Source organism: Scylla paramamosain, chromosome 7 (genome assembly GCF_035594125.1).
Source record: "Scylla paramamosain isolate STU-SP2022 chromosome 7, ASM3559412v1, whole genome shotgun sequence".
NCBI classification, from domain to species: Eukaryota; Metazoa; Arthropoda; class Malacostraca; order Decapoda; family Portunidae; genus Scylla; species Scylla paramamosain.
Window position 1 is genome coordinate 13,678,336 of NC_087157.1, and position 26,051 is coordinate 13,704,386.

The 26,051-nt window shown below is 40.9% G+C and overlaps 1 protein-coding gene across 9 annotated transcripts in view; it reads right to left on the reverse strand.

Moving 5' to 3' along the window:
• LOC135102104 (muscle-specific protein 300 kDa-like) overlaps positions 1–26,051 on the reverse strand; it is a 241,276-nt gene that overhangs the window by 36,886 nt on the left and 178,339 nt on the right. For 8 of the 9 annotated variants that reach the window (XM_064006869.1, XM_064006870.1, XM_064006871.1 and 5 more), the window contains 4 exons: positions 8,606–26,044; positions 6,089–6,406; positions 4,791–5,903; positions 4,504–4,653 (listed from right to left, as the gene is read on the reverse strand). In XM_064006869.1, coding sequence (XP_063862939.1) covers positions 4,504–4,653; positions 4,791–5,903; positions 6,089–6,406; positions 8,606–26,044 — 19,020 coding nt within the window. The remainder of the gene's footprint in view (positions 1–4,503; positions 4,654–4,790; positions 5,904–6,088; positions 6,407–8,605; positions 26,045–26,051) is intronic. The other variant, XM_064006875.1, reaches the window with a different exon arrangement.

Genomic DNA, 26,051 nt, shown 5'->3' on the forward strand with positions numbered 1-26,051 from the left:
AAACTGCACTCATATATCCCCACCCTGCTATTCTCTACACGTAGTGGTTTGTTATGGCGCTAAATTACAAATCAATCAGCCAACCAATCAATCTTTAGTACCAAGACTGGTGGCCTGCAGTTTTTGCTTTACACAGCACAGCAAAACTGAACCTGACGCAGTGTTTGCTTCGTCTGGCAGGACATTGACCCACACTTCACCTCTCATGGGCGTGGCTCTTAAGCTCGTACTCTCCTTCTCCCTTGTAGGCTAAAGATGAACGAGCCCCTCCCCTCCTCTGCCGTCCACACGCAAAGTATCACACGCTAGCCTGGCCGAGGAAGCTGAGGACGAGTCGAAGGTAAAGGTTCATTACCTGGGATACATCAAGTGTGCTATTTAATGTTTTCCTTGTAATATTGCAACGTCTCATAATCAGCAAGTTTTTTTTTTTCTAGAGTGGAGTTTCCTCATTGAAGGTTTGCGATTCCTACACCTTTGTTTCCTCTGCGTATTCTTTATTTTATTTCTTTTAATTGCTGGGCGAGAGACTGTTCATAGCCTGAGAAAGCTAATTTGATACGTTTTCTTCTTTTCGGATAATTACATTATGATTCATCTATCTTCTGCCTTGGGTGCTTTTATAAATGCTGCTTTCTGCTTAGTCGAAGGTTTTCTTTAACTCTATGAAACCCGATCATACAACTTACATATTAATTATAGAAATGTTATAAATACTAAAAGGTACAGTTGATAATCATAAGAATCCTTGGGTCGACGACCCTCCAAATTGATGAAGGGAGGTGTAAAAAGTCGAGTACGGGACAATCCTATTGGTAGAAATGTTTTAATTTAAAAGAACCGCACAAATGTTTTCTAATCTACCATGCACCAAGAATGAACACTGTTTTCAGACAACTTTGATAAACACAAACAGTAATTTTCTGCTTCCATGAGTCGGAAACAGACCCGATATTCAGGTTACCGTTTACGCCCACGACTTTTAAGCTCAGCTGCTACACAGGATCACCCACACGCCGCACGGGCCACGGCACACAAGATGCGATTACCGCTATAATGACGAGCAGTATCTTGTCCGAGGCGGCAGCAAACAACCCTGCATACTGTACCCAAAAGTTGAGATAAACTGATATCCTAGATGAACATGTTGCTGTGGAGCTTAAATCAATTGATCAATATACTCATTAACTGTTCATTGACTGACTGAGTACACCGACCGATCCGTTTCCATTGTGACAAGATTGATCCCTCCATGCCATCAATTTTAGTGACTGATTTACTCAATACATCTTACTGTTGGCGTGTAGCACATAACAATGTCATAGTGAAACTTCAAAAATATCAACTTGTCTAGAGAGAATTCTTACACCACTCAACAGTTGGAGAGCAGGGAGGTCTAGTGGTTAATAGCATTCCGTTCTCCGTTTACGAGTATATGTGTTCAAAGTAACAGTAGATATTCATTCGGTAACTCTTAACAAAGAACTGTAAACATCACTTACGTACAATGTAATTAGACGTGTTTTCCTTTTTCATATCAGTGACATACTATAAAAAAAAATATAAAAAATGTAATAATACGGGTATGTAACAGTGCGTAGTCACTCTATAGTGTTCTTAGTTTATATTTATAATATGAATTAAATGGATAAAAATAAACATGAGGCTTTTCTTTACTTACCGTCGTCTGGTAGTCACACAGTCACCCAGGCTCAAAATTCTCAAACCTGAGTAATATTGCTGCAGGGAATGTTAATGCAAGTACACATTACGTGGGCATTATCGGTGACAAATCGGAATCAAGTCATGCGCGTCAATAACATCAAGTGCTACAGAAGAAAAAGCAACACTCGTTCAACGTTTCTGTACACGTGCCTCCAGGAGTGACGCCCCGTGACGTCAGCCAGACAGGCAGACGGCCACCCAGCAGGCCACCACCAGCCACGGCCTGGGGCTAGCATAGAGTCTGCTAAACCACTCTCTCCACAATAACCAAAACTGTCAGTAGTGGAACTGTGCTAAGTGTCTCACGTTACCTTATATCCGTGAATATTTACAGTTTCTCGCTTAGGAGAAGACGGCGCAGGCCCAACCCAGGGCGATGAGGGCGCGGCCCGAGCACTAGGAAGTTATAGTTGTACTGGGCATGGTGGGCGCCACATTCATGCCATCCCTCGACACCAAGACCGTTTTTACATTATCATTCAGGGGACGTATAACAGTCTTTTCATGTGCTATGTTTCTACTAATATGGAACTTGATTACCGATAATCAAGATCCAGTCATCAATCATATTCTGCTTTCCGATTAAAATATATAAAAATATTGAAAGTCTACTCGATGAGTGTTCCTAAGTTCGCCAAGTTTAAAGTAATAAAATACAGGTCATTGTGAGGAATAGGTCATGTTTGTGATTCGCTATACATGAAGGAAGTCGCTCTGCTTAAACTTTTGTATAAATGAAACACAGCAAATTGCTGATATATGGCAATACAAAATTCACTACTTGAAAACTATTCTCCCCTCACAATGAGACAGCCAATGGCAAGAGTTGCTGGCTCCCCGAGGCGTGGCGGTGGTGGCGGGAGGTTCACAACTGTTTAAACGTGGCAGGGGAGCTCATAGTGATCTCATTATTTTGTGGTAGTAAATTCGCCGTTTCTAAAACTAATGTGACACTATTTAAAGTACAAACACGCACACGTAAATTTACATTTACTTTTTTTTTTTTCTTTGACCTCGGTGGCCCCAATAAGCTAAATAAAACATAACATGTTCTGTGGCACATAAAGCTAAGACTGATTGTTACTGTGAAATGCAGATGAAAATATTTGCTAGACACCTTAATATTTTCATGATCAGTGCCCCTAAAAAGGGCCAGTGTTGCGCATACACCCCATTATCAAAATCCCTTTACTAAAGACAAACCTTGTAGATAGTTTACTGTTTCGATGAACATCTTGCATGGAAATAGAACACACACACACACACACACACACACACACACACACACACACACACACACACACACACACTTTAGATTTTGAAGAGGGAGGTCGTGTGCTACAAACTTGCTAAGTTTTATTCAAGAGTGGTGGATATGATACAAGAAAGAGATAGATGGGCAGACTGTGTATATCTAGACTTGATAAAGTGTCACACAGGAGATTGGTGTGGAAGTTGGAGTATGATGGTGGTCTAAGATGGAAAATTTCTTGATTGATAGAGATGAGAACAGTATTTCTCATCTCTGAGAAGGATGGAAAATTTCTTGATTGATAGTGATGAGAACAGTAGTAAAAGATCAGGCATCATCCTGGAGAAAAGCTGAAAGCAGAGACTCCATGATTCAGTACTGGCACCAATCACATTTTCAGTCTATATAAATTATATGATAGAAAGTGTGGATAGTTACATAAGCCTAAATTTTTGCAAATGATGCCAAGTTACTGAAAGAAGTTGAGTGAGGAAGATTATGGAGTGTTGCAAGATATCAGAGTGGAGTCATAGATGGGAAATGGAATTTAATCTATAAAAATGCAAAATAATGAAGTTTAGAGTGTGAAGAAAGTAAAAGGAAATTATGTGTTGAATGGTGAGAGATTGAGTACAGCAGCAGAAGAAAAGCTTCTGGGCGTTATAGTGAATGAAAATTTCACCCTGGAGACACATTGGCAAAATCACAGAAGAAACATTTGTCTAGAAGAGTAAGGCTGGATGAAGAGATGATCAGGAAAATGATTATATCACTGATTAGACCTAGACTGGAGTACGCAGATGTAGTGTGGTCACCCTACAAGAAAAAAGAATTTAAGTAATGAGCAGCAATGAAGATGGTGCCAAATATCAGGGACTTATCATATGATGAGAGATTGGCAAGGTTATATACCAATGTTGGAAAAAAGGAGAGAAGGGGGAGACTTGATTGCTGTATATAAAGCATATGAGAAAATAGAATAGGTAGACTGGAGTGACTTGATGGTTTAGAATACACAAGATATTAGAGGACATCGAAAGAGACTGAAGAGTGCTTGTAGAAGAGACAACAGACAGTATAGTTTCCCATATTGAAGTATTGATGTATGGAAAAATCTGGATAAGGAGATAAGGAGAGAGTAAATGCAAAAAGTATACATGGATTCAAGGCTAAGCTGGATATTAAAAGATATGGAGATGAGACAGCACGAGCATAGGTCTTTTCCCATAAAGCACAACTAGGTGTACACACACACACACACACACACACATACACACACACACACACACACACACACACACACACACACACACACACACACACACACACACATTACATACTCCTCACCCAGGAATATGTGAAATATTTCTTTCCATACAATTGTAAATACTAAAAAGAGACAATCATAAATACTTGTAGCATGACAAGGGATGAATGATACAAAGAAAAAGAGACTGAAAAAACATGTGTATACCAAGGCATCTATGAAACCAGATGTCCTTCACAGAAAACTGACCAGCACCTACCTGGATCTGGGCGCGATGCTCATGTGTGATGCCCCGAGACTGGAGGGAAACCACCATGGTAATCTTTGACTCCACCCATACTCGCACCTCCTCCTGCACTGTGATGAAATGGTTCCACAGCTCCAGGGCAGTCTCATAGCGCAAGATCACCTGTAGCAACATGCCATGTAATTTGATCAGTGTATGCAGATTTTCAGCAAGCATGAATTTAAGTATGAATTATTTCTATATAATTTTTCATACAATATGTGAATAATGTTCTCATGTAATCAACCACAAGTACCCACCGACTCCAGCTTCTGGGAGACATTGTTCCAGCGAACAAGCTGTGTCTCCACACTGTGATTCTTCTCCACCTGCACAGCTCTGGACTTGAGCATCTCCAGGAGGGTTTCATTGGTGGTCATGGATTCCTGAAGGCTCTGCAGATCTTCCACATGCTTCCTCAAGGCATCCATATTGACTGATGATGGCAGGTCAACTGCACTCTCAAGAAGATACTCCACCTCCTGAAGGAAGCCATCTACTGCATCAGATGTGGACATGAATTTCTGCCATATTTCAAGGCGACTCTTGAGGTTCTCACGAGTTTCCTTGATACATTCAGAAAGTGATTTGAGCTCTTCCTCAAGGGTGTCTATCTGTGCTGAAAGCTCTGTGAGATGGCAAGGGTGGTGAGGGTCTTGACTCAAGTTCTCCATGCTCTGCTTCACTTTTGTGATGTCTCCTTCAGTCCGTGACACACTGCCATGTATTGTCTGACAGGAGTGGAAGGCAGCCTTCAGGATCTGTTCACCTTCCTTATCAATTGCTTGGCATCTTTCCAGAGTACTCTTCAAATGCTTCATTGTGAGGGAAATGCGCTCTACACGGCTGACAGTCTTCTGAACATTATCCAGTGTGTATTCCAGAGAAGCAATCCTCTGCTGGATGGTATGAATCAACTCCTGACAAGTAAGGGATAACTTCCCTAGGTTGTCCATCAAATCCTGATCCTGGTCTTCATCTTCAGAGGAAACTTCAGTTAAATAATCTAAGTTACCCTTGCTGTTCATTATCTTTATTCTCAACACCTTGTAATTTTCCTGTATGTCCCTGAGTTGCTGCACTGATGTGATGTTAGTGTCAATGTTCTGCAAAGCATCCTCAACAAATGTGAGTGCATCCTGAGTCTCACTCAACAACTGAGGTACTGGAACCACTTGGATTTGAATTCTGTGGAGTTCTTTCTCCTTTCCATGGAGGAGTTCTTCAAGCTCATTCCATTCTGTCCTAAACTGGGAGAGGAAATGTCGCTGGTTGGTTTCATCTGTCATGTTCACCAATCCCACTGACTTGTCAAAGTGGTCCATGCATTCACTCAGCAGGACACTCTGGCTGTCAAACTGGGCCCTCAGGTTCTGTTGCAAAGAAAATAAGTGAAAAACAATTCATGATTTTGTTTCAGTTAGTCTTATTAATATTTGTGGGTGTATAGTAGAAGAAAATTAATTAATTAAATATAAAGACTCCACCTTAATGGAAGAAATGACAAATAATATCTTTTATCACTAAAAAATAGGTATAAAGTGTCAGTTCAACATACCCATATCTGATTGAATTGTTCTTTCAACTTCTGTTGGTCTTGTGGTGTTAGATCAATGTTTTCCAGTGAAGCTTTAGCTAGTGAGCACCACTCTTGCAGCTGGTCCATCTGAGTCTGATAGGCAGCCCAGTGGACATGCATTTCCTCCAGGCGCTCCAGCAGGCGACTGACTTCTTGTCTCAGGCTGGTGTTCCGCTGGTGGTGTGAGCTGACTCGGGTCTCAAGGTGGGTGCAGGTGACGGAGTCTCCTACCTTGCGGACCATCTCAACCAGGTGGCCCATGTGAGCCTCGTGTGTCACGCTCTCCACCAGCAGGTCCTGCATTGTTGCCACACACGCACACGTTAGTCATGCGGGGGTTAGAATGGCCCCTCCCAAGGCTAAGAGGCTGGAAATGAAGCCTGATTCTCAGATTTTCTACCTTAATCCATATGGGAAAGCATCCCTCATGCCCAAGTAAAGCTTGGAAGACTTCAAACTCCACTACATAAACAATTTATTAACTAAGTGAAAAATGTTATGTCTTATATTCCAAGTAAAAGAATCTACATATTTTTTTATTTATTTTGTCAATAAAGGCTGGAAATGTTCTTACAGCTACCTTGAGGAAAGTGCATCTAAGAGTCACAAAAGACAAAGGACAAAAGACAAGACAAAAAGCAACACTAAAAATGTCCTTGAACTCTGATTCTATGAAACATTCTTTTTCTAATAATGTCATGAAAGTAAGTTCAAATCACACCTGGAAAAGTAACTTAGTTGTCTTTTGTATGAAACCTGGAAATTTATCATATTCTGTACAATTTCCCACTGATACAATCATAACTTTAATTTGGAAATAGATAAGTTTCAATAATTTCTAAGATAGTACTGATGACATCAAAGTACAAAAATACATATATATTTATTTTTATTTTAACATAATTTCATTGATAATGCTTGAATGAATGTGAATGAGTAATGACTGTAGTTAAGTATTAGTTATTTCAACTACTTTCAGAAAGACAAGCTTCTGAACACAATTAAATCAACACAATAAGTTGATAAAACTCACAACTGATGGATACTTATAAATACATACATGCTGACAGAATGTATGCACACATATTTATTCAAGTTATGGAAAATACTTTGAGTGAATTGTGAATTTTTTAGCAACTGACTAAAAAAAATATATCATTGATTATCATTTGGCAATGAAAATGACGTACACTTCTGTATAAGGCAATGAGGAAGGAACTACAGATGAGTCAAGTTTTGTTGTTAAATTAGCAGAATCCTATAATATTTTAGCTCTGTAAAATAGGATGAGAGATGTTCCTAATGATATGATATATATTTCATCTTCATGCCAAAAACTACATGACCTATTTATAGGTAAGTCCTCAAGGTGGGCAAGAATAATATTAAGGTACCAAAAAGAGAAAGGAACTCAAGATCCAGAGGCACACCTGAAAGGCTCTGTGTGATTCAGTGACTTGGCTGTTTTGTTCATGGCATTGTCATTTGTTTGAGATGTTTACATTATGAACATGATGATAACCATCCAAAGAATATTTTGGAGATAATAAGCCCATTAACATTTTTTTTTGTTATTAAGTAAGGCCAGATTAATTAAAACTATATGACGTATTATATGGGCATAGACCAGTTTCAATTTAAATATATATTTGTATTCAATTTATGAAAATGAACAATCAGACCTTGCTTTTGGAAAATCACATGAACAAAGGAGGCAGATAATCATAAATAAATATTATTTAAGACAAAGAGTGATCATTTTCTGTACAGATGTTCATTACTGAACACACCATTGGCCAGGTGCTTGAGATGAACACTGGTCACAGCTCACACACCAGGCAGCCTCTCAAGTTCTCTCAAAGTTCTGTCATGTTATACACAACAAGAAGCCCCTCAGTACTACAGAGGTTTGCTGTGTTATCAAGTTAATTACTAAATCATTACAAACCTGGCAATCCTGAAACAGGCAAATTAACAACTCTGATTAAAAAGAAAATGTACACAAATAAGAGATTATGTATATTTAACAATAGAAAACATTCAGTGAGTTTGGGAGTCTGAACTGCAAAGCCAGCAACATTATTTCATACATCGCCTAAAGAGGAATGTTCTGAGGTGCTCCAGGTATTCATTCTTTAAGTGCATTATACAATAAGATCATGAACCTGACTGTGAATTTCATGAGTTTCAGTACTCAACAGACTGTAAGCATTTTTAGTTGGTTAAATTATAAAGTTAGATATTTAGTACATGAACCTATAATATATATATATATATATATATATATATATATATATATATATATATATATATATATATATATATATATATATATATATATATATATATATATATATATATACACCATTGCAGGAAAGATAATCTTGGTTAAACAAAAAAATAATGAAAATATTTATTTACAGTGACTAATTGCAACAAAAAATTGGAAAATTTATTGGCATATTTTAAGAGAAATGGAAAAGAGTAGTTACTAACCTTGCATGAGTTGGTGTTCTCCTGATAAGTGTCAGAGGACAAGGTGTGAAGCTGAGTGACTTGCTCAGATGCTGACATCATCCACGCCTCCTCCTCTTTCAGCTGGTTCAGCAGGCGCAGCCACTCAGCCTCCAGCAGGGTAAGCTGATGGTTGCGCTGTGTAGCCTTGTCTAGTATCTTAGATGCCTTCAGGTATGAGCGAGAGTACAACTCTTGGTAGTGCACTCGAGAGTTAGGTTCCAATGCAGTATCTAGTGATTCCAGGACCTTCTGACACTGTCGCAGAGATAGGAAAAGCTTCTTGTGTTTCGTGATAGTATCGACCAGACTGGAGTGATCTCGGGCCACTACTCTTGCCTCCAGGATGGTTTCTGCCATTTCTATAAGATGTGTGAGCTCCATTAAAGTTTCTTCATATTCAGTGGTGGTTGTTGTCAGTCGCAGCACTTGGTCTAATTCCTTTTCAACAGAATCATGCACATCACAGAGTTCTTCCTGAATTGAAGCGAGTTTGTCTCCCATGTGTCTACTTGGTGAGAGTCTCATATCATGAGAACTCAGGAGCAGCTGTGTGATGCTGTCTCTGGTGTCCTCATTAGTGATGAGGAGCAGCTCTAGTTGTCTGAGCTTTTCTTCTGGTGTCATTTTACTGTTTTGTAATTTATATAACTGAGCCTTAAGTTTGGATACTTCTTCTCCAGCATTAGCTACTGCATCCATGTACTGTGTGTAACGCTCTTCTTCTTCCTTTGAGTTTTCCTGCTGCTCCTTCCTCACTTTCTCTACTTGATTTACTTGCTGCCTTAGACATTTTACAGTTTCTATGATAGTTATAATAGTTTCTTCACTAAAGATTTCTAAAGCAGACTGTGTTACCTTTTCCAGGATAACAAGCTTCTCTTCTATAATGTGTAATTCTGTTTGCAAGTACTCATACTGCTGGTTTCTCTCACTGATGTCTTCTGTGTTTTTGACTGTGTAGATTCTATACTCAATTGTTTCTAACCAGGTGCTTACAGTTTCAACAATAGAAATTATAACTTTCTGAACCACAATAAGTTCTTTTTTATCAAGAGCAGACTTTAATTTCTCCAGATTCTCATCAATTTGCTGCTGCTGTTGATCTGGTGAAGGTGGTGATGATGGAGCCAGCATTAGGGTGGTAATAGTGGTGGGAAGTGATGACTGTGGAGCTTCTCTAAGATTCTGACGACGCTTGAGTAATGTATAAATAGTCTGCCATTCCTGGCTAATTATTTGTTCTTCGACTAATAACTTTTCTCCAGAGGTTTCTTCTTCCCCTGGCACTAGAGGTTGTAGCTCCTTTCCAGCCTCCTCATCTTCCTCAGGCTTCTCTACCACACTTGAGGGAGGCTGAGAACTCTGAGGCCCTATTTCTGGTGGACCAGCAGTGTGTTCATCAATCAGCTTGTCAGTTGTGACCTGTAGATCATCACTGTGCTGTGTTAGTTCTTCATCAGGAACTATATTGCTTTCACTGAGAGGGATGACTGGTGCATCTTTTTGATCAGTACCAACATTATCAGGCTCTTTCTCTTCTTTATCTAGTGACTCCACAGGTGACTGTATACCTGCATCTGTAGTGCTAGGCTCCTGATCCACTTCTTTGGTTACTTCAGAGCTTGTGGCAATATCAGTCTTTTCATGTAATTCTTCTTCCATTACCTCTGCAGGTCCTGGAGTTTCCCTTGGTTCAGATTTTATGTCAAACTCACTTTCCTTTTCAACAAGCTCAGTTGCCTCAGGTAACACATGTTCTTCATCTTCATGACTGACCTCAGCTGTAACTTTTGATTCAGTAGGTTTTGCATCAGTTAGGTCTTTCAACACCAAAGGTTCCATAGGCACACTTGGTTCAATTATGACATCTTCCTTTCCAGGCCTTTGTATTTCTTTTTCATCCTTCTCTACAGATTTCTTGACACTATCTTCATCAGGCACTGTCATGTCTGTTTCATCATGCTGTGTCACCAGTCTCTCTTCCACCACCTCACATCTATCTACCACATTGACTTCACTGATTTCATAAACAGGTATATCTGACACAGGCTCCACTCTCTTATCTGTCTTCATTTCATGATCTGTAATAACAGCCACAGAATCATCCACTGTTTCTACACCCTTGGATGATGTAGCAGGTTCTTTATATTCTGGTGCCATAACAACTGCTATGGTAGTTGAAGTATATACAGTTTCCTCTTCCTTACTTTCTGATGATGGGATATCTTTTTCATACTGAGGTGTTTTGGTATCAACAATGGGTTCAACATGCTCTTCCTGATATTCAGTTACTGTAGTGGTAGGATGAAGTTCAGTATCTTGTTTTTCATCTTCAGGAACTATACTGTGAGTTTCCTGTGTGACATCTGCTTGCTTATCCTCATGTGGGAGAACAGGGGACTCAGCATCCTTAGGGACAGACACAAGAGGTTGAGAATCAGCAGGTTGTGGAGTAGCAGGAGACTGAGGCTTTGCAATTTCGTCCTGTGATTCTGTTGGCTGAGTTGCCAAAACCTCCTTGTCTTTGTCCTCTTCCTCTTTTGGTGGCAAAGGTTCACTAGGTTCTTTTTCCTCATACACAGGCAATGGTGGTGAAGGGAGAGGTTCAATTACTACCTTATCAAGAGGAGTGGGTTTAGCTGGAGGTTGGTACACAGTTTCTTTGAAAGCCACATGCACAGCAGATACTTCCTTAGGCTGATCAGGAGCTGAAACTGGAAGACAGAACTGTTCTTCAGGTTTGGGGAAAGGTGCCAGTTCTTCAGGAAGAGGAGGTTCCACAACTTGCTCAGGCACATAAGGAGCAGTGGTGTGGTCTTCAGGGAGTTGAGATGATTGCTCCTCCACACACACTTCTTGTGGATATAGATCTTCTTGCCAAAATTCCACTTTATCAGCATCTTTCAGCCCTGTTAAAGAATCCTTTGCTGGCTGTGGGAAATGATCAATGATTAATTCTTTAGTATCACTAGTCTCAGAGGAAGAAGGAATATCACCCATACTAGTTTCAAGTAGGAGATTACTTTGTGAGTTCTCATGGACAGGAATCTTAACAACTTCCTCAGTCTCAGCAGGTTTAGCATCAATGATGGCTGGAATCTTACTATCCCCTTTCTCAGTCTCATCTGTTTTGGCAAATAATATATTTCCACAAATCTCAGGAGATTCAAGGAACACTTTTTCCATCACCTCTTCTGGTTCTTCTATTACCTCCTCTGTCTCAACTGGCTTGCCATCAACCATGGTGATCTTCTTGATTACTCTCCTGATAACCTTGTGAACTGTTGTCACCTCTGGCTCTGTGGCTGTCTCAGTAATAACAGAATCAGCTGGAAGATTCTGCAATATTTCTTCAGTCACTTCTTCTGGCTCTTCTATTACCTCTTCTGTCTCCACTGGCTTGCCATCAATGTTTACAATCTTCCTGATCACTCTTCTTCTGATGATCTTGTAGACTGTTGTCACCTCAGGCTCTGTGAGTGTCTCAGTAATGACAGAATCAGCTGGAAGATTCTCCAACATTTCTTCAGTCACCTCCTCTGGCTCTTCTATTACCTCCTCTGATTCCACTGGCTTGCCATCAATCATGATGGTCTTCTTGATCACTCTTCTTCTAATGATCTTGTGGACTGTTGTCACCTCAGGCTCTGTGACTGTCTCAGTTATGACAGAATCAGCTGAAAGATTCTGCAACATTTCTTCAGTCACTTTTTCAGGCTCTTCTTTAACATCTGCAGTTTTTACTTCAGCTAAATGGAGATCTACCTCTTTAGGCTCTGATATTACCTCAGTAATAACAGAATCGTCTGGAAGATTCTGCAACATTTCTTCAGTCACTTCTTCTGGTTCTTCTATTACCTCCTCTGTCTCCACTGGTTTGCCATCAATGATTACAATCTTCTTAATCATTCTTCTTCTAATGATCTTATGGACTGTTGTCACCTCAGGCTCTGTGACTGCCTCAGTAATGACAGAATCAGCTGGAAGATTCTGCAACATTTCTTCAGTCACTTTTTCAGGCTCTTCTGTTTTTACTGGCTTTTCTTTAGCCATATGGAGCTCTATGTCTTCAGGTTTTGATATTACTTCAGTAATGACAGAATCAGCTGGAAGGTTCTGCAATATTTCTTCAGTCACTTCTTCTGGTTCTTCTATTACCTCCTCTGTCTCTACTGGCTTGCCATCAATGATTACAGTCTTCTTGATCACTCTTCTTCTAATGATCTTGTGGACTGTTGTCACTTCAGGCTCAGTGACTGTCTCAGTAATGACAGAATCAGCTGGAAGGTTCTGCAACATTTCCTCAGTCACTTCTTCTGGCTCTTCTATTACCTCCTCTGTCTCCACTGGCTTGCCATCAACCATGATGATCTTCTTGATTACTCTTCTAATGATCTTGTGGACTGTTGTCACCTCAGGCTCAGTGACTGTCTCAGTAATGACAGAATCAGCTGGAAGGTTCTGCAACATTTCCTCAGTCACTTCTTCTGGCTCTTCTATTATTTCCTCTGTCTCCACTGGCTTGCCATCAATGATTACAATCTTCTTGATTACTCTTCTTCTTATAATCTTGTGGACTGTTGTCACCTCAGGCTCTGTGACTGTCTCAGTAATGACAGAATCAGCTGGAAGATTCTGCAACATTTCTTCACTCACCTCTTCTGGCTCTTCTATTACCTCCTCTGTCTCCACTGGCTTACCATCAATGATTACAATTTTCTTGATTATTCTTCTTCTAATAATCTTATGGACTGTTGTCACTTCAGGGTCTGTGACTGTCTCAGTAATGACAGAATCACCTGGAAGGTTCTCCAATATTTTTTCAGTCACCTCTACTGGCTTATCGATTATTATTTTTTCCTTTGTTGTTTCAGATTTTGGAACTTCTTCAGTATCTTTAGCTTGATGTATCTGCTCTTTTGGTTTTTCCTGTTGCAGTTCTGGGAATGGTTCAGGAGCAGTAGCTACAACATCTTCATAGGTAGGAGGCATAATTGTATCCAAATCCTGGCCTTCAATTGGTTCACTTTCTTTTTTATCAACACTTTCGTAAGTATCACTGGTGAACATTAGAGCTGGTTTCTCCTGTGGCATCATATCATTGCCTTCGTCACTTAAATCAGGGAATCCAGCAGCAGGGAATGACTGTTCCTCAGGACTGACAAAATCTGGTGACTCCTCTGAAGATAGAGATGGCAGGGTAACATCAATTTGGTCTTTGGTTGTGGATTTACTGCTGATGTCATCTTTTGCATAGAGTTCCTCTTTCCAGGGTGATGGTGAAGGAGTATCAGGTACTGGCATTTCTCCTTGCTCCTTAGGTTCTGGGAACTTTTCATCCTCAAGAGTCTCTTTTGTATCAAGACTTGGCAGCTCTCTCCCAAAATCGGGCTCTAAGGAATGTAAATCAATCGGAAGATTCTGTAACATTTCTTTAGTGACATTTTCTGTGACATCTTCAGTTTTTACTGTTTTTCCTTCAGCTGTATGAAGATCCATCTTTTCAGGCTTTGATATTACCTCACTAATAACAGAATCAGCTGGAAGTTTCTCCAACATTTCTTCAGTCAACTCTTCTGGCTCTTCTATTACTTCCTCTGTCTCCACTGGCTTGCCATCAATGATTACAATCTTCTTGATCACTCTTCTTCTAATGATCTTGCAGACTGTTGTCACCTCAGGCTCTGTGACTGTCTCAGTAATGACAGAATCAGCTGGAAGATTCTGCAACATTTCCTCAGTCACTTCTTCTGGCTCTTCTATCACTTCCTCTGTCTCCACTGGCTTGCCATCAATGATTACAATCTTCTTGATCACTTTTCTTCTAATGATTTTGTGGACTGTTGTCACTTCATGCTCTGTGACTGTCTCAGTAGGCTCTGTGACTGTCTCAGTAATGACAGAATCAGCTGGCAGATTCTGCAACATTTCTTCAACCACTTTTTCAGGCTGTTCTATTTTTACTGGCTTTTCTTTAGCCATATGGAGCTCTATGTCTTCAGGCTTTGATATTACTTCAGTAATAACAGAATCAGCTGGAATGTTCTGTAACATTTCTTCAATCATCTCCTCTGGCTCTTCTATTACCTCCTCTGTCTCCACTGGCTTGCCATCAACCATGATGATCTTCTTGATTACTCTTCTAATGATCTTGTGGACTGTTGTCACCTCAGGCTCAGTGACTGTCTCAGTAATGATAGAATCAGCTGGAAGGTTCTGCAACATTTCCTCAGTCACTTCTTCTGGCTCTTCTATTATTTCCTCTGTCTCCACTGGCTTGCCATCAATGATTACAATCTTCTTAATTACTCTTCTTCTTATAATCTTGTGGACTGTTGTCACCTTAGGCTCTGTGACTGTCTCAGTAATGACAGAATCAGCTGGAAGATTCTGCAACATTTCTTCACTCACCTCTTCTGGCTCTTCTATTACCTCCTCTGTCTCCACTGGCTTACCATCAATGATTACAATTTTCTTGATTATTCTTCTTCTAATAATCTTATGGACTGTTGTCACTTCAGGCTCTGTGACTGTCTCAGTAATGACAGAATCACCTGGAAGGTTCTCCAATATTTTTTCAGTCACCTCTACTGGCTTATCGATTATTATTTTTTCCTTTGTTGTTTCAGATTTTGGAACTTCTTCAGTATCTTTAGCTTGATGTATCTGCTCTTTTGGTTTTTCCTGTTGCAGTTCTGGGAATGGTTCAGGAGCAGTAGCTACAACATCTTCATAGGTAGGAGGCATAATTGTATCCAAATCCTGGCCTTCAATTGGTTCACTTTCTTTTTTATCAACACTTTCGTAAGTATCACTGGTGAACATTAGAGCTGGTTTCTCCTGTGGCATCATGTCATTGCCTTCGTCACTTAAATCAGGGAATCCAGCAGCAGGGAATGACTGTTCCTCAGGACTGACAAAATCTGGTGACTCCTCTGAAGATAGAGATGGCAGGGTAACATCAATTTGGTCTTTGGTTGTGGATTTACTGCTGATGTCATCTTTTGCATAGAGTTCCTCTTTCCAGGGTGATGGTGAAGGAGTATCAGGTACTGGCATTTCTCCTTGCTCCTTAGGTTCTGGGAACTTTTCATCTTCAAGAGTCTCTTTTTTATCAAGACTTGGCAGCTCTGTCCCAAAATCAGGCTCTGGGAATGGTGATGGATCAATCTTATCTTCTAAAATATCATACTGTGGAGCACTAATTGTAGGCAAAGCTAAACATTCCAATTTTTTATCCTCTTTTGGTTTATCTCTCTTCTCATCTTGTGTGTAATGGATTTCAGGGAACACACTTGGCAACTGTTCCTCTTCTTGTTTCTGTGGAGTCTCAAATAGTTCAGGAAACTCTCCAACAGGAGCTGGATATGGAATGGGTTTATTCAACTCATCTGAGTCCTTGTCAGTAACAGAAGAAAAGTCAGATGGAATTTCCTCTGGAATTGTTCTGTCTTCTTTACTTTCAAATTTGTCCTGAGGATAATATTCTTCTGTCCACTGTGAAGATGTACATATATCAGGTCTTGCAGCTTCTTCATCAAGAGAGACAGGATCTGGGAATGTTTCTCTTTCTTCATCCTTTAGTTCTGTACTGGCTTTATTTGGTAGTTCTGAATCCTGTTCCCCTACAGCCTGAGTATCTTTACTTCCAACTGTTGGGAAAAGAGACTCTGGTGAAGGTTTGTCACCACCAGGGATATCTGGCAGTGGTGGAGCAAAGGCTTCTGGTGTCTCTATGGCTGCAGAGACATGGCTATCTGTAAGCTGTGGGTAAACAACATCAGCATCAGGTTGTACAACAGCACTACTTTTTTGGCTTTCAGCTACTGGTGATGGCTCAGGGAGGTGCTCAAAAGGCTGAATGTTAACTGCAGCTCCTTGAATGCTTTCACAGGTAAGAGTTTGTGATATGACCACATTTTCACTATGAATAGAATGTTCTTCCAAAATATCATGTTTTTCCACAGTAGCTGGTGTTGGTAATTGTTTATCACATACTGCCTGATGTTTCTCCTCTCCTGTCCCTGTTGGTACTGGGAATGGAGTTATGGCTGGAGAGGTTTCCTGCTTTTCAAAAACTGGCAAACCAGGTAAACTCTGAGGCAAGTTTTGATCGTTAATAATTTCAGAGTCATCTGTTTTGAAAGACTGAACGTAGACCTCTTCCTGGAAAGCACTGACCTGCTTAACATCTTTAGGGTCTTCCAGTTTTCCTAAGGGCTGAGCTATATCACTTTCAGGAGCAGGGAATGATAACTCTTTGCCAGAGAACTCAGGTTTCACTGCTGGAAGAGGTGGCAAGTCTATGTCTACATTTTCCTCACATATCTTCTCCTCTTCTTCTATGACTTGACTCTTTTCATAAACATTATCTGTCCATTGTAAAATTACTGTTTTATCTTGTAGGGGAACATCAGCCTCAGACAAAGTGGGTACAGGAAAAGTATCTCTTGCTTCTTCTGTGACAAGTTCAGTAACCTTTGGGGGTTGCTCATCACCACCTTCTGAGGGAATGCCTGGTCTTGGGAATGGCATTTCCTTTTCCTCTAAAACAGGGGTTACTTCAGGAGGTGGGTTCATGGGTGGATGTTCCTCACAAGGGATAGGATCTTGTGCCCCTGTAATTGGTGTTTCTGGATATACATCACTTGTCCATGTCTTTGTTGGCTGCTCTTCAGTACAAGGAAGCACTTTGTCATCTAATTCAGGCTGTGAATACTCATCAGTAGGTGAAGGGAAATCTAGTGCAATATTCTCTGAGGGAGGTTGCATGCCAAAGTCAGGAACAGGTGGTGCTTCTGTGTAGCTAGGTGGAATAACAGGAATTTCTTTTTCTACTTTCTCTAGCTGATAATGCTGCTCCTCCCAGATAACTGCACCTGACTGCGGTGACTTGGGCCTGGGTGTGGCATCACTTACATTCTGGAAATCAGGGAATGAGGATTCACATTCTTCAAACTCATCTGGACTTGCAAATGAGGGAGCTTTGCTTGGACTTGCAAATGAGGGAACTTTGCTGTCACCAAAATCAGGGGAAGGAGCAGGTGGGGTGGGAGCTCGAGGAAGGTTGTCAGGTATAGTTTCTACACTGTGTTCCTTTCTAATTTCTGGATAGTTATCTGAAGTGAATAATTTCATCTCATCCTCATGCTTCTGTGGTACTTCAGCAATGGTTGAGGAAGAGACATCAGGAAATTCACCATGAGGGGCTGGGAAGGGTGTGGTGGCCTCTTGGGAGTCTTCAAAGACAGGGGAGGGGCCAGGTGGGGTGGGAGCACTTATAAGATTGTCAGGAATGGTTTCTACAGTATCTTCTTTTGTAACTACAGGATAGTTGTCAGTATCAAATAGTTTCACCTCATCATCATGCCTCTGTGGCACTTCAGCAATGGTTGAGGAGGTGTCAGGGAACTGATTACCTGGAACCGGGAAGGTTATGATGGCCTCCTGGGGGTTACCAAAATCAGGAGTGGGGCCTGGGGGGGAGGGAGCACATGGGAGTTCATGAGGAATAGTTTCTATGTTAAGTTCTTTTGTAACTTCTGGATATTCATCTGAGGTGAATAATTTCATCTCATTGCCGGTCCTCTGTGGCACTTCAGTGATGGGTGAGGAAGAAATATCAGGAAGATCACCATGAGGAACTGGGAAAGGCTTGACAGCCTCCTGGAAGTCCTCTGGGAACATGGGAAGCTCTAACTCTGGGGTTTTAAATCCTTCATCTGAGGAGTCTATAGTTTCATCAGACTCTGAGAGGCCAGTTTTCTCATATAATGAAGTCTGATAAATTTCAACATATTCAGAGGCACTTTGTAGTTCATCAGTACTGTCATCTTCCCTTACTGGTTCAGGGAATGGATCATCATTTGTTTCTTTGTATTTTGGTTTTGGAACTGCAGGATCCTTTTCTTCTGGCCCTCCCAACTCACTGGGCATGGGGAACATATCTGGTGACAGTCTGTTTTGGTCATGTGCACCTGCACCCTCATCTGAGATGTCATCTTCTTTACTTGGTGCTTCACTGCCTTCATCTCTGGCCATATCCTGAATCTGATGATCCTGGGTGAGTGAAATTTCATGCATAATATCCTTGTAATCATCAGTAACCTCTTCCCAAGAAAGGTTACTCTTTTCATCGACTTTTGGTGGTGAAGCGCTTGTGTTCTCAGTACCATGATGGAACAACTCAACCTCTCCAAAGTCTTTATCATCAGGGAAAACCCAATCACTTTTAAACTGATCTTCAAATACATCTTGTGGTACGTCATCTTTTTCCTCTAGAGCTGAGAATTGATCGGGTGATGGTGGGAAAGAGTCAGGCTCAGTCACCTCCACTTCCACATCAGGAAGCTGTGGAGGGGCTGACACTGATTTTCTGTCTGCCTGAGGTATTTGCTCCTCTTTACTTTTATCATCTGCTGAATCAACCTCCTTATGAACACCACTTACTTGGTCATCTTGTGTCTCAGTTCCTGGTGCTGGAACACTTGCTTCAACTGGGAACTGTGGGGAACTCATCACTTCTGGGAAGGGATCCAATTTTGTATCTTTGGTGCCACATTCTTCTTGTAGATCTGGCAAGGATGGTGTTTTCTCAGATGTCTGAAGTATGGGCTCATCACTTCTAAGTTGTGAAGTCTCTTGATAGACATCACTTGTAAACAATCTGCTGCTCTCTGTTTGAGGATCCTTTGGTTCTTCATCTTTTCCTGAAGGAAGAGGAAAGTCTTCAACTGGGAGAGGGAAAGCCTTAGAGGTGACTTCCATTTCAGGAGCTGTGTCTGGCACTGCTGTCTCAGGTATGTCACATTCCAGTCCTGGAATGCACTCTGGTTCAACATCATCCACATTTTTCATGGGATAAAGTTCATTGTTCCAAGTGTCAGCAGGTCTTACTGCCTCCTTGGGAGTATCAAAACTCTCTGTTACAGGCTGAGGGAATGGTCTGGTGTCCTGTGGTTCACTTATGTCACCATGAGGTGGAGAGGATTTTTCACTACTTATTTCAGTAACAGTTATTCCAGACCCATCATCTGGAACACCAAATTCTGTCTCAGGTTCCTCTACAATTTCCTCAGTTTCAACTCTCTCACCATTTATTATCTGAATCCGCTTGATTATTTGTCTTCTCTTTCGAATGACAACACACTTAATGTTCTTACTCTGAGTCATCTCTCTCTCTGATATGGGTTCTTGATCTTCAAGGATTTCTTCAGAAAGTATTGGATGCCCATCAACAATTTTCAACTTCCTCACAATTTTCACTTTCTCTGCTGTGACACCACCATCAGGTGTGGAGCAGTGAGCAGGTAAAGACTCAATCCCTTCACTTATGGGAACAGTGATTTGTTGTGGACTTGACACTAAACCAGCATATTCTTGAACTTCTTCAGGAGATTCCTCCCTCTCCTCATTTATAACTTCTTTTCCATCAACAACCTGTAAGGTTCTTCTTATTTTGACGTTTTTCTTCACTATACGTACACCACTACTTAAGGCACTTGAATCATCTCTTACATCACTAGGTCCCTCCACCACTTCCTCAGTCTCCACTGGCTTCCCATCAACTATCACCGTCTTCTTGATTACTTTCCTTCTGACACTCTCAGGTTCACTGATAGCCTCAGTAATTAATGATTCAGGAGGAACACTTTGGAGCATTTCTTCTGTAATATCTTCTGGGTCTTCTATTATTTCCTCTTTCTCCACAGGTTTGCCATCAACCATAATGATCTTTCTAATTACTCTCCTTCTAATGATCTTGCTGACTGTTGTTATCTCAGGCTCTGTAACTGTCTCAGTAATGACTGAATCTGGTGGAAGATTCTGTAACATTTCCTCAGTCACTTCTTCTGGCTCTTCTATTACCTCCTCTGTCTCCACTGGTTTGCCATCAATTATTACAATCTTCTTGATCACTCTTCTTCTAAAGATCTTGTGGACTGTTGTCACTTCAGGGCTTGTGACTGTCTCAGTAATGACAGAATCAGCTGGAAGGTTCTGCAACATTTCTTCAGTCACCTCTTGTGGCTCTTCTATTACTTCCTCTGTCTCCACTGGTTTCCCATCAATGATTACAATCTTCTTGATCACTCTTCTTCTAATGATCTTGTGGACTGTTGTCACCTCAGGTTCTGTGAATGTCTCAGTAATGACAGAATCAGCTGGAAGATTCAGCATGCTTTCAAAAATCCCTTCAGGTTTTTGTGTGACTTCTGCAGTTTTTGCTGACTTTTCTTTAGTCTGAAGAAGGTCTATCCCTTCAGGCTTTAACATTACCTCAGAAATAACAGAATCAGATGGAAGGTTCTCCTGCATTTCTTGAGTCATCTCTTCTGGCTCTTCTATTACTTCCTCTGTCTCCACTGGCTTGCCATCAATGATTACAACCTTCTTGATCACTCTCCTTCTAACAATTTTGTGGACTGTTGTCATCTCAGGTTCTGTGGTTGTTTCAGTAATGACAGAATCAGCTGGAAGATTCTGCAACATTTCTTCAGTCACCTCTTCTGGCTCTTCTGCTTCTACTAGCCTTTCTTTTACCAAATGGAGCTCTATGTCTTCAGGCTTTGGTATTACCCCAGTAATAACAGAATCAGCTGGAAGATTCTGTAACATTTCCGCAGTCATCTCTTCTGGCTCTTCTATTATCTCCTCTGTCTCCATAGGCTTGCCATCAACCATGATGATCTTCTTGATCACTCTTCTAATGATCTTGCGGACTGTTGCCACCTCAGGCTCTGTAACTGTCTCAGTAATGACAGAATCAGCTGGAAGATTTTGCATCATTTCTTCAGTCACCTCTTCTGGCTCTTCTATTACCTCCTCTGTCTCCACTGGCTTGCCATCAACTATGATGATCTTCTTGATCACTCTTCTTCTAATGATCTTGCGGACTGTTGTCACCTCGGGCTCTGTGACTGTCTCAGTAATGACAGACTCAGCTGGAAGGTTCTGTAACATTTCCTCAGTCACCTCTTCTGGCTCTTCTATTACTTCTTCTGTCTCCACTGGTTTGCCATCAATGATTACAATCTTCTTGATCACTCTTCTTCTAATGATCTTGTGGACGGTTGACACCTCAGGCTCTGGGACTGTATCAGTAATGACAGAATCAGAAGGTAAATTCTGCATTGTTTCATACACCTTTTCAGGCTTTTGTGAGAATTCAATAGTTTTTACTGGCTTTTCTTCAGTCAAATGAAGATCTACCTCTTCATGCATTGGTATTACTTCAGTAATAACAGAATCAGCTGGAAGGTTCTGCAACATTTCCTCAGTCACTTCTTCTGGCTCTTCTATTACCTCCTCTGTCTCCACTGGCTTGCCATCAACTATAATGATTTTCTTGATCACTCTTCTTCTAATGATCTTATGGACTGTTGTCACCTCAGGCTCTGTGATTGTCTCAGTAATGACAGAATCAGCTGGAAGGTTCTGCAACATTTCCTCAGTCACTTCTTCTGGCTCTTCTATTACCTCCTCTGTCTCCACTGGCTTGCCATCAACTATAATGATTTTCTTGATCACTCTTCTTCTAATGATCTTGTGAACTGTTGTCACCTCAGGCTCTGTGATGGTCTCAGCAATGACAGAATCAGCTGGAAGATTCTCCCACATTTCTTCAGTCACCTCTTCTGGCTCTTCCAACACCTCCTCTGTCTCCACTGGTTTGCCATCAATGATTACAATCTTCTTGATCACTCTTCTTCTAATGATCTTGTGGACTGTTGTCACCTCAGGCTCTGTGACTGTCTCAGTAATGACAGAATCAGCTGGAAGGTTCTGCAACATTTCCTCAGTCACTTCTTCTGGCTCTTCTATTACCTCCTCTGTCTCCACTGGCTTGCCATCAACTATAATGATTTTCTTGATCACTCTTCTTCTAATGATCTTGTGGACTGGTGTCACCTCAGGCTCTGTGACTGTCTCAGTAATGACAGAATCAGCTGGAATGTTCTGCAACATTTCTTCACTCACCTCTTCAGGCTCTTCTATTACCTCCTCTGTCTCCACTGGCTTGCCATCAATGATTATAATCTTCTTGATCACTTTCCTTATGATGTTGCGGATTGTTGTCACCTCAGGCTCTGTGACTGTCTCAGTAATGACAGAATCCGCTGGCAGATTCTGCAAGATATCTTCAGTCACCTCATCTGTGTTTTCTGTTTCTATTGGCCTTTCTTTTATGACAAGGAGATCTATGTTTTCAGGCTTTGGTATTACCTCAGTAATAACAGAATCTGCTGGAAGGTTCTGCAACATTTCCTCAGTCACTTCTTCTGGCTCTTCTATTACTTCCTCTGTCTCCACTGGCTTGCCATCAACTATAATGATTTTCTTGATCACTCTTTTTCTAATGATCTTGTGAACTGTTGTCACCTCAGGCTCTGTGACTGTCTCAGTAATGACAGAATCAGCTGGAAGGTTCTGCAACATTTCTTCAGTCACCTCTTCTGGCTCTTCTATTACTTCCTCTGTCTCCACTGGCTTGCCATCAATGATTACAATCTTTTTGATCACTCTTCTTCTAATGATCTTATGGACTGTTGTCACCTCAGGCTCTGTGACTGTCTCAGTAATGACAGAATCAACTGGAAGGTTCTGCAACATTTCCTCAGTCACTTCTTCTGGCTCTTCTATTACTTCCTCTGTCTCCACTGGCTTGCCATCAACTATAATGATTTTCTTGATCACTCTTCTTCTAATGATCTTGTGAACAGTAGTCACCTCAGGGTCTGTGACTGTCTCAGTAATGACAGAATCAGCTGGAAGTTTCTCCAGCATTTCTTCAGTCACCTCTTCTGGCTCTTCTGTTACCTCCTCTGTCTCCACTGGCTTGCCATCAATGATTACGATCTTCTTGATCACTCTCCTTCTAATGATCTTGTGGACTGTTGTCACCTCAGGCTCTGTGACTGTGTCAGTAATGACAGAATCAGCTGGCAGATTCTGCAACATATCTTGAGTCACCTCTTCTGTGTTTTCTGTTTCTACTGGCCTTTCTTTTATGACATGGAGATCTATGTTTTCAGGCTTTGGTATTACCTCAGTAATAACAGAATCTGCTGGAAGATTCTGCAACATTTCTTCAGTCACCTCTTCTGGCTCTTCTATTACCTCCTCTGTCTCCACTGGCTTTCCATCAATGATTACGATCTTCTTGATCACTCTTCTTCTAATGATCTTGTGGACTGTTGTCACTTCAGGATCTGTAACTGTCTCAGTAATGACAGAATCAGCTGGAAGGTTCTGCAACATTTCCTCAGTCACCTCTTCTGGCTCTTCCAATATCTCCTCTGTTTCCACTGGTTTGCCATCAATGATTACGATCTTCTTGATCACTCTTCTTCTAATGATCTTGTGGACTGTTGTCACCTCAGGCTCAGTGACTGTCTCAGTAATGACAGAATCAGCTGGAAGGTTCTGCAACATTTCTTTACTCACCTCTTCTGGCTCTTCTATTATCTCCTCTGTCTCCACTGGCTTGCCATCAACTATAATGATTTTCTTGATCACTCTTCTTCTAATGATCTTGTGAACTGTTGTCACCTCAGGCTCTGTAACTGTCTCAGTAATGACAGAATCAGCTGGAAGATTCTCCAGCATTTCTTCAGTCACCTCTTCTGGCTCTTCTATTACCTCCTCTGTCTCCACTGGCTTGCCATCAATGATAACGATCTTCTTGATCACTCTTCTTCTAATGATCTTATGGACTGATGTCACTTCAGGATCTGTAGCTGTCTCAGTAATGACAGAGTCAGCTGGAAGATTCTGCAACATTTCCTCAGTCATATCTTCTGGCTCTTCTATTACTTCTTCTGTCTCCACTGGCTTACCATCAATGATTACAATCTTCTTGATCACTCTTCTTCTAATGATCTTGTGGACTGTTGTCACCTCAGGTTCTGTGACTGTCTCAGTAATGACAGAATCGTCTGGAAGATTCTGCAACATTTCCTCAGTCACCTCTTCAGGCTCTTCTATTACCTCTTCTTTCTCCACTGGCTTGCCATCAATGATTACAATCTTCTTGATCACTCTTCTTCGAATGATCTTGTGGACAGTTGTCACCTTAGGCTCTGTGACTGTCTGAATTACAGTATCACAAGGCAAATTCTGCAATGTTTCATAAACCCTTCCAGGCTTTTGTGTGACTTCTACAGTTTTTATTGGCTTTTCTTCAGTCAAATGAAGATCTATCTCTTCAGTCACATCTTCTGGTTCTTCTATTACTTCCTCTGTTTCCACTGGCTTGCCATCAACAATGATGATTTTCTTGATCACTCTTCTAATGATCTTTCGGACTGTTGTCACCTCAGGCTCTGTGACTGTTTCAGTAATGACAGAATCAGCTGGAAGGTTCTGCAACATTTCTTCAGTCACCTCTTCTGGGTCTTCTATTACTTCCTCGGTTTCCACTGGTTTGCCATCAACTATAATGATTTTCTTGATCACTCTTCTTCTAATGATCTTGTGAACTGTAGTCACCTCAGGCTCTGTGACTGTCTCAGTAATGATAGAATCAGCTGGAACATTCTCCAGCATTTCTTCAGTCACCTCTTCTGGCTCTTCTATTACTTCTTCTGTCTCCACTGGCTTGCCATTAATGATTACAATCTTCTTGACCACCTTTCTTCTAATGATCTTGTGAACTGTTGTCACCTCAGGATCTGTAACTGTCTCAGTAATGACAGAATCAGCTGGAAGATTCTGCAACATTTCCTCAGTCACCTCTTCTGGCTCTTCTATTACCTCCTCTGTCTCCACTGGCTTGCCATCAATGATTACAATCTTCTTGATTACTTTTTTTCTTATAATCTTGTGCACTGTTGTCACCTCAGGGTCTGTGATTGTCTTGGTAATTACAGAATCAGCTGGTAGTGTTTGGAGAATTTGTTCATTAATTACTTCTGGTTCTATTTCTTCTTCTGTTTCAATTATCTTGCCATCATCTGTTCTTGTCTTTTTTATTATTCTCTGTCTTATAATTTTATGCACTTTTGTTCCTTCTTCCTTTGCCATCATGTCACCTCTCAGTATATCTTTCCCTTCACCTACAAGAACACTTTGTGTGACATCTGGTTCTTCAACTATTTCCTCAGTTTCTACTGGTTTTCCATCTATTATTGTAATATTCTTAATTATTCCTCTTTGCATTATTTGTTGAATAGTAGTTATGTTTCCATGTATCAATGTTTCTGTTTCATTTCCTGCATCCCCAGTGTCTATAGAGTTTGAACGAATTGAATCATCTTTAGGTTTTTCAACATTTTTCATGCTTTTTGTAATATGTCCTTCCTGGTAAAGAACTGCATTGCTATGCTGTTGCACTGATGTGGTGCCTCCAATTGTACTCTCGCTATCCTTGTCCTGGCTGATAATGTGTCTCTTCATCTCCTCATTCGCCAGGATTTCCTACAAT